This window comes from Lissotriton helveticus, chromosome 5_1, assembly GCF_964261635.1.
Source record: "Lissotriton helveticus chromosome 5_1, aLisHel1.1, whole genome shotgun sequence".
Classification (NCBI taxonomy): Eukaryota; Metazoa; Chordata; class Amphibia; order Caudata; family Salamandridae; genus Lissotriton; species Lissotriton helveticus.
Window position 1 is genome coordinate 13,268,190 of NC_136065.1, and position 9,769 is coordinate 13,277,958.

A 9,769-nucleotide genomic window follows, 5' to 3' on the forward strand; every position below is an offset into this window, starting at 1 on the left:
TCCATTCGATATTTTGTCCATTTTATATTTTGGAGTCGATATTTAGGTTACTCGATATTTTGGAATCGATATTTTGACCATTTACCACGTCATCTATGTGACATAAAGTGAGAATTTGATGGGAGAGAATAAATGCACAGTCCCCTGCACCCCGAAGGGTGCTGTCTGTTCCTTAATCTCCTTTTAATGATGTTAGACTCAGCTGGCACCCCTGGAGTTTGGGATTAGGCAGCACAGTGGAAGTCTGCGGTGCCAGGGCTGCCAGAGAATAGCTGCTAATACTGTTCATTGTATGACATGAACGTGCACTGCCCGTGCTGTATCTGTGCTGTGTTAGTGAAACTTGGAAAAGGTGTTTCAATTCAGAAAAGTCAAAACGTGTGACATTGTCAGTGTTTTTTTTATATAGTGCCACAAGTTAAGAATAAGGTCACAACGGGATAAAAAATAAAGCAAACCACGAATTAGATATAAGTTGCTTGTCTTCAAATTTTCAATTACTCTCATGTGGTATACACCCGTTACGACGCAACTTTTACTCCGCACTACCATTACAACGCGGGCATTACAACGCATGACATTACAACGCATTGCGCTGGGGGGCGCTCTAGGATAAGAGGTAAGTTTAATTTACTATCCAACACCTTCCCTAGGGTCCACGGGGACTGGAGTTAGAATAGTAAATTATACTTACCACTATCCAGCACCCCAAAGCGCTATGCGTTGTAACGGTATTCGTTGTAAATACCGCGTTGTAATGGTATGCGGAGTAAAAGTATGCGTTGTAACGTCATACATCCCTCTCATGTGGATGCTGAAATCTTATCAGATTGTTTTTGCCACATACATGGCCACTGTAATTATCTGCCATGGGAGGGTCAAATTATGTGGCAGTATGTACTAAATTATGCAACAAGAAAAGACAAATTATGCGGCATAATGTGGCATATTTTGAAGCAGTACTCACCATGTACTCATTTTCAGGCATGCTAACACTATATCGGCAAGGGTTTCACCTTATTAATAGCAGTTTTACACCTTATTAGAGCAATCAGCAACAGAGAGGTGATCTCCCTCTTCATGACAAAAGGCCTGGCACTACACATGGCAACAAATGCGGTAGTGTTTTTAGTAACTTTTCATGCATTTGTGCTAGAAACAGTTTTTCGTTAAAATCTGCATAAAATGATGGATTATGCCATAAGTGTGGCCAATCCATAATTATTTGGAAACCACCACATCCAGAGAATTACAAGCTCCCAGTGGCTCTGGCCATATGTCATCTCTTAAGTACTGTGCAACAGAAGCTTGTGGGCCTCGTTTGATAAAATAGATGTCACAGATACCCCTGGTTTTCACGTGTGCATGCTAATAGCCACCATTCCCATGGACTTCACTCCTCTCCCAAGGCACTTCATGTAGCCCACCTTATTGGTGTTTGTAGGGGAAGTTTCACAATTATGGTCAGAAAGCGAGGTCTGGCCAGTTGATTGTTCAGGGGGATGAATTTGGAGATTGCGTTGCAGAAGTCATGGTGGGGTTCTGAGGGTCTGTAGGTGAGGGTTCCTCTCATAGTTGGCTTTACATCAGTTCTGATTTCTAAGTTGTGGTGTTCCATGTTTGATGTAGTGTTGTCTTTGGTGGTTGTGCATTGGAGGGTATCCCCGCCTCGGCGGGTCTTGGGCTCAAAAATTCCACGGACCTGATAATTCTCGCCTCGGTGCCTATTCTAATCATGAGTCCCACTCTGCAACTCTGGGCAATAGCTTGCTTAATCTCCACAACGGCCCCCACAACGCTAAGGATGCCTGGCCTCCACCTTGGGGGTGCCCAGGAGTGGACGCCTCACAGGGAAAGCCAGGATGGGTTCCACAGCGGTATTCATACAAGCGCCTTGAGACCCTTGCGGGTGAGTAGTGTGCTATACAAGTATCAATTTACATTTATCCTTGTGGATGATGGTGATGCCTCCTCCATGCTTGTTAATCCGGTCTGGTCTTTATTTATCATCCTGCAGCTGTCCGTTGTTGTAGTCATGATGGTCGGATTTGAGGATGGAGTGAGCCAGTTCTCGGTGATGAATGCCACGTTGGGGTGAAGGTGGTGATGGAGTCCCAGATTTCAGTGGTGTGTTTGTAGAGGGGTCGGGCGTTGAGCAGCATGCACAGAAGCTGGTTTGGGGAGTTGGAGGTTGGCTGTGTGAGTGTGTCGAGGGTTTCTGCGTCGCAGGTAAATCGGCAGTGTTGGCAGGTGAAGGGCTCTGCGGTGGATCGCAGTGGCGGCTGTCCGAGGAGGTGATGTGAGGCGGGGTGGGGGGTTGTAAACTCCGGCATACGGCGGAAAGGAGTTAAGTAAATTAAGAAATGAATTAAACAATTTATATTGGGCAAGCACTGCATTGCCGAGTTGGCGTTGCAGCGCGCCCAATGTAAATTGTTTAATTCATTTCTTTATTTACTTGACTCCTTTACTAGCCCCCACCGTGCCCCTCCCCCGTCTGCTGCACTCTCTCGGAGAGCCGCCACTGGTGGGTCGTGAAGAGGAGATGCAGCAGTGGTTGTTGATGATTCTAGGAGACAGGAGGGCCAGGGTTCCTGGCGTTGGGTGACCTCTGTCAGGCCATGTTCACCTGCCCCCCCTGCTAGAATTGGGCGAGATGGGGAGGGGACGCCCTCTTTTCTGGTCAGTGTCCGTCACACTCACCCGACCACTCACACCACTAGGAGACCTCCCTCCCAACCAGAGTCCACATCTCTTTACACTATCCCAGTACCACCCTCTGACACTACACTCAATCAGGCCGGAGTCGCCGCCCACCCGAGGGTACCTGCGGGCTCCCCTGACACTCACCCAGGGCTCCAACTCGAAGGAGTCCGAGGCAGGAGAGCAGCGGGAAGCAGTGAAGGAGCTTCATGCAGGCGGAGCCGGGGTAGCGTCACTCTAGCTCCAGTGTTGGGGGGCTCCCTCGCCTTCTCGGTTTGTTATGGCGTGAGCCGGAGTCACTGACAGAAGGTTGTGAGGAGGGACGGACGGCTCAGAGGTGGCTTGGCTGCTACGATCAGAGCCCTGCTCCGCCCACCGGGGCTGTTTCTGGACCTCCCTGTTCAGGAGGGTTCGCATTCTCCTCCCGTAGCACGATCTCTCGGAGGCGAGTTCGCAGCGGCGAAAACCTGTCTGACAACCCCTGAGGGTTTCAGTTTGCGCAGGGGAGGGGGGAGGGGGGGCTGAGGCTCTCTTCTCATCTTCAGAAGCGCCGGGAATGCGCGGCTGAGGGAGGAATCAACTGTGCAGTCCGCTGCAAGGAACCAAGGCCTCGTGCCAGAGACCCGCCTTTAGCAATAATGTACAGAATGCCCGTAAATGTATCCGCTCGTCGTCTGAACCGGAAAGGCGGCTTTCGGCCGGTGATGGCCTTAATTGACGACACAAATTTAGGGGCATATCATCAAAGGCTTCCGTTAAAATTATCTCCGCTTTTGCGTTCGTTTTGCTAGTAACTGCTGTGCAATTCTTAAACAGGTTAAGGGGCATATCATAAACGGCCTGCGGAAATGATCGCTAGCCGCTTGTCGCATGTGAAATCGTAACGCTGCCTATCACCGGATTCTGGGGCATATTATCAAGGACCGGTGTTAAAATTATCGCCATTTTATCGGCAGGAAACTGCCGCTAAAGAGGCGATAATGGGCTTGATAATACACCCTTGTTAATTCCCATAGAAGCCCAGGTTAACACCAGAACATGGGCTTCTACGGGAATTAACAAGGCCGTATTATCAAGCCCATTATCGCCACTTTATCGGCAGTTTCCTGCCGATAAAACGGTGATAATTTTAACACCGGTCCTTGATAATATGCCCCTGGTGAGCGCACTAAGGGGCTATAACGGATGAGCACCTACAATAAATAATAGAGTACGAAATAAACGTTGCTGATAGGGAGATGAGGACTCAGAATAATGATCCACCTCCCATTATGAACATAGCCAAGTCGGAAAAATAGCAGGTGTAAGAAACCTGCGATACAGCGGGTAAACCTTAGTGTCAAAAACAAGCAGAAGTTGCATAATGTACCAGGACATGTGTGGAGAGGAAATCTGAAAACAACAAGCTCAAGAAAGTGCTCCCACAGACAGAGAGAAATCAACTTGTATGAACCCCATTTAGTTGTGAAGAATAAACGGGATCAAGGAAATCATCAAAAGCTTCTATCTGGCTGTCACAATATGAGGGACCTCACCAGCAGCTCCAAAAGAAGGGGCGTCCACTGAGAATAATAAGCCAGATACCTGTTCACAATGCAACAGCACAGCGCCTGCACCCCCAGTCTGGGCAGAGCTCATGTTCCTTCATCTGAAGAGATGCCTCGTGCTCTCTCGCAGGACGATGGAAGGGACAGACAGCAGTACAAGGGGGAGCGCAAGGCCTATGTTCACTGTGGACACCCCGACTTCTGGCGCCACCAACCCACACACGAAGGATCATCACACATGCACAACCGAGGCTCCTGCAGAAAATCACTCCTAGTGGGGCCTTGACTTGCCCTGCGCTCCCAGGGCCTCATTTATGTAAAGTGACGCATCGCTGCGTGAAAGCAGCGATGCGTCACTTCTCAGTGCGCCCTCCTTGCGACATACTTGATGCGTCATATTCACAGTATGACGCATCATGTCGCAAGGAGTTACAGATACGTCGGTATTTCTGACGAATCTGTAAGTGCAAAAGTGACGCATTGCTGGAGTGTGTCACAAAAGTGACGCAACTCCAGCAATGCGTCCTTTCACATGGGGCTTGCGTCAGTCTTACGCCTGCTGTGAGGCAGGCGCAAGATTTTGACGCAACAGCGTCCTAAAAGTGACGCAGTGAAATCTCATAGATTTCACTGCGTCATTTCTACGAGGCTTTTTGCAAGGAGAACGCCCCCCCCCTGCATACATTATACCTGACGCAGGTATAATGTAGCGCAGGGGTTTACAAAGTGACGCATCTGCTTAGATGCGTCACTTTGTAAATAGTGCGCAACAGGAGGCATGTTTTACGCCGCCGATGCGTCACAAAAAGTGACGCATCAGAAGCGCAAAACTGACGCACAGCCTCATAAATGAGGCCCCGAGACTGTATCCTTCACTCCTCAATCTCTCACACTGGGGTTCACCTGCTTCAACCAAACCAAGGAGTTGAATGTATAAACCAGCAAACTACCTAATAATACCTTTCAACATGGACCGCTCCCTAAACCACCTCTTACAATTCATAGATGCCAAATCACTTTGTCACATGTGCAACAGCTGCACCCCACACTGGAGCTTGACTTCTTTAAAAAAACACAGGCACTGGTGACCAAAATGTTTTTGGGGAGATTGACGTATGCATGGCCAGCACCCGCATCAGACACTGTCAGATGTATGGTCTGAGGTGGAAAAGGAATATGTGAAAAGTACTGTGTGCGAAAGGGTATGCAGGCGTGTAGCTTTGTGGACCCCAAGAGCCAGGTCTTCAGCTTCTTGCAGTACTCAATATGCTATGTTGTACTGTAAAGAGTGCATCACTGCTGTGCTGCTTGTTCACACGTCTCTCACTACACCATCTCCTAGTTCACACTCATCCTCTGATCTTTCACATCTCACTCTCTTCTCAGTACACTCTCTACTCTCGCTCTCTCTCTCCCTCTCTCCCTCTCTCTCCCTCTCTCTCTCTCTCTTCCTCCCTCTCTCTCTCTCTCTCTCTCTCTCTCCTCTCTCCCTCTCTCCCTCTCTCTCCCTCTCTCTCTCTCTCTTCCTCTCTCTCTCTCTCTCCCTCTCTCCCTCTCTCTCTCTCTCTCTCTCTCTCTCTCTCTCCCTCTCTCTCCCTCTCTCTCTTTCTCTTCCTCTCTCTCTCTCTTTCTCTCTCTCTCTCTCTCTCCCTCCCTCCCTCATCCTCCCTCTCTCTCCTTTTAATATCTTCTCTAAATCCCTTCGCTCTCACTGTTATTTACCCTCCCTTTCAGAAACAGGTCACATATAAACCTAGCTTGGATGAGAGGCGCGTGACACTCAAAGAACTTTAGCTGCTTCCAGTTTCCCAGTCCTCACAGAACTAAAGCTTTTACATTCAATCAATCAGGAGTTTATATAGCATGCTACTCACCAGTGAGGGTCTCAAGGCGCTTGGGGGTGGGGGGAGCAGCTCCGGGTCTGTCGAAGAGCCAGGTCTTGAGGTCCTTCCTGAATGCGTACAGGGTCGGGGAGCGTCTGATGCTCACAGGGAGCTCGTTCCAGGTCTTGGCTGCGATGTAGGAGAAAGCTCTCCCACCTGTTCTGTTACTGCGGATGCGGGGACCTCTGCCAGGGCGAGGTCGGTGGAGCGGAGGTTCCTTTTGGGTACGTGGAAGGATACTCTCTCGTTGAGATATTATTTAGGTCCGATGTTGTTGAAGGATTTCTAGACGTGGGTGATGAGTTTGAAAGAGACCCTCTTCTCGACAGGGAGCAAGTGGGGCCTTGTAGGTGTTGGGTCATGTGCTTGTTGGGAGAGTGTGGCTCATTGGTTAGAGCGGCAGACACTGATGCAGAGTTCTGGCCCGGGACCAGGGTTCAATTCCCGCCTCGGCGGGTCTTGGGCTCAATTTCCTCGGACCTGACAATTCTCGCCTCGGTGCCTATTCTGATCATGGGCCCCACGCTGCAACTCTGGGCAATAGCTTGCTTAACCTCCACACCAGCCCCAACAGCGCTAGGATGCCTGGCTTCACCCTGGGGGTGCCCAGGAGTGGACACTTCACAGGGAAAACCAGGAAGGGTTCCACAGCGGTATGAGTAATAGCGCCAGGAAACCGCTTGGTGGCAGTGCGCTCTACAAATACCTTGACATTTACATTTACATTTGTGACGTGGTGTTCCAAGGACGAGTCTGGCTGCGGAGTTCTGGATGGTTTGGAGTTTGTGTAGAAGAGTTTTGTTGATTTCGGCGTAGAGGGCGTTGCAGTAGTCCAGTCTGCTGGTTATGAGTGTGTGGGTGATGGTCCTTTTGCAGCCGGGGGGATCCATTTGAAGGTCTTTCGGAGGATGCAAAGGCAGTTGAAGCTAGTGGAGGCGACAGCATTGATCTGGCAGTTCATGGAGAGGGAGGAGTCAAGTATGATGCTGAGGTTCCGAGCGTGGTCTGTAGGGGTGGGTGGGCTCCCGAGGGTGGAAAGCCACTAGGTGTTGTCCCAGGTGGAGGTGCAGGGTACGAGGATGAGGACCTTGGTTTTCTCCGAGTTTAGCTTCAGGCATCTGTCTTTCATCCAGGCTGCCACGTTCTTAATTACTTCAAGAAAGCAGAGTCTGGTGTCTTCGGGGTTTTTCACGAGTGAGAGGATGAGCTGGGTGTCGTCGGCGTAGGTTACGATGCTGAGCCCATGCTGTAAGACGATGGTGGCGAGGGGGGCCATGTAGATGTTGAAGAGCGTAGGGCTGAGTGATGATCCCTGGGGTACTCCTCAGTTGATTTCCGTGGGTTTGGAGAGGAAGGGAGTGAGTCGAATCCTCTGGGTTCTGCTTGAGAGGAAGGATTGGATCCAGTGGAGGGCGGCTCCTTATATTCCTGCGTCGTGAAGTCTGGCTGCGACCGTGCGATGTGAAACAGTGTTGAAGGCTGCAGAGAGCTCTAGAAGGATGAGACCAATACCAGTGTCTGTGGTCAGCTCAACCGCAGCCTTTTGCGTCCAGGGATAGAGGGAGATAGAGGTGGGGTAATGTAGATGCAATTTCACCTACCCACTCAGCACAATCAATAGTCCCTCTCTGATCTTACTCCCACACGTCCATTTTGTCTGTGCATCCCAAGCTTATGTCTGGCTTCCTAGGGGATGGTCTGGCAGGTGTGCACTCTCTTTTCATCTTGCCCCGATGTATGTTGCTCCGCCAATTACCATAGACATCACAAGTTGAAGCGTAGGAGTGTATACTTACCCTGAGTCAGAAGGGTCATTGACACAAAGGATATAGACAAATACCACCTTACAACAGTTTGAGGATGCAATGAAGGGTATAGTACCCTTTTGGGGCCCTATGTCTAACAGCATTAACATTCGTTGGTTAACAAGGGTTGTTGAAAGGGTTATTATTACAACAGCTGGTATACTGACAAACATCACTGCTGAGCTGGAGGCTATGAGGCTCGTTGCCTTACAAAACAGGATGTGTTAGACGTTATCCTTGCTGATAGGGGAGGGGCCTATCACGCTATTGGCAGTAGCTGTTGTGTATATATACCTGACCACTCCCCCAATATATATGACTCATCTGACATTCACCAGGAAAATGGCACGTGGACCCTATCTGGGTGGTTGTGGATACGTTTATGTCATGGGGTTGGATGATCCTTGTTTCCTAGCTGTGGTCGCTGGTATTTTTCTCACATGCTGCCTCTGCATACAATGTCTCCCTGCCTGTTGCTCTTGTGTTACACTTCTGATCCCAAAGCAGAAGACACCCTCCCATGATACCAATGCTGTGATTATGGCGCGGAAGTAAATAGATTGCTTTTTGCAGATAGATGAGGGTATATTTGAGGACTCATTCTCCCTTGATGCTGAGTACATGGGCTGTTCTGAATTCTGAAGCACATCTGTTATATACATGTTATGTTTCACTCCCTATTTTCTCAACTTGAACTTGTTAGCTTCTGCTAAAAGGAGGTCTGTTGAAATGTAAAGGTTACGCATTTGTTTTGTTTACATATTACTCTATGTAAAGTTAGCATTCGCTGCACCATTTTAAGTTGAAGCACCATTTTGAACTGTGATTGAAACTAACGCTGGCTTGCTGAGAAATGTCTCCATTCGTTTTTTCCTTTTTCTCAAGGTTTAACGCTGTCTTTTTCTGAGTACATTGTCCTCGTTAGCACATACCTTTCCCACTAGATAGAGGCCATCTCCCACCAGGCCAGCTGTGGGCACAGGCAGGACGACCTTCAATTACAGATAGCGTGTACCCAGCCTTAGAGTTGAAACGTATCCTACTGTAGCCCTTTGTTTTAGCTGTATGAGCCTGGGATTTTCCATTCTGGGCAGTGCCTTCATTGGTTTCAAATGTACTTAATGTATCTTTACGCTAGCTTAAGTGAGTCCCTCTGCAGCAATCCAAGTAGACCAGACTCCACTCAAGTGTACTTTAATAAATATCTTTGGTTTGTATTTTCTACTGTCTGACCGACTCTTTATTTGCGTGGAAGGCTGAGAGGTGGTCGCAAGTGACCCGGGTTGCCCTAATTGGCTCACTTCCTTTACACCTGCAATGAAAGGGCCCAAGTGACTGAGCCAGGGAGGCTCCCACAGAACGCAGAGAACGCACAGAACTCCAGGAAGCCAACAGACAAGGCAAATGGCTTTCAATCCACTGAAGCTCATATTCATTGGCAACAGGACAAGGAGGCAAAAGATTCAATGCCATCCACCCTGAGATCAGTTACAGCCATCTCACCTGCAAACAGTCATCAACTCCCCTGAAACAGAAGACCTCACTGCCTCCTTCTTACAAAAACTAGAACTAACAATAGAAAGGACCCTGGATCTCACCCCAAAAATCTTTGGGAAGAAGCAAAGGATCCTCGTGCGGAGGGCCGGCAACCAACAGGCCAAGAGAATCCTCAGGAAGACTTTCACTTGAAAGCCATCAGAGAAGTGTAAAATACAATAGCTAGGGCCCTGATCTGGCAGTCAACTAAAATACAGGACCACATTGATAGCCCAGCGCCTCGCAAAGCAGGGCAACACGCTGGTTTAACTGGAGGCAATAATTTATAACAACC

General features: G+C 49.0%; 1 protein-coding gene across 1 annotated transcript in view; it reads right to left on the bottom strand.

The window, feature by feature from the left end:
• LOC144752896 (major histocompatibility complex class I-related protein 1-like) overlaps positions 1 to 3,017 on the bottom strand; it is a 175,551-nt gene extending 172,534 nt beyond the window's left edge. The window contains exon 1 of the mRNA XM_078640721.1: positions 2,851 to 3,017. Within this exon, the coding sequence (XP_078496847.1) occupies positions 2,851 to 2,914 (64 nt within the window). The 5' untranslated portion in view covers positions 2,915 to 3,017. The remainder of the gene's footprint in view (positions 1 to 2,850) is intronic.
• Between the last annotated feature and the right edge of the window lie 6,752 nt (positions 3,018 to 9,769).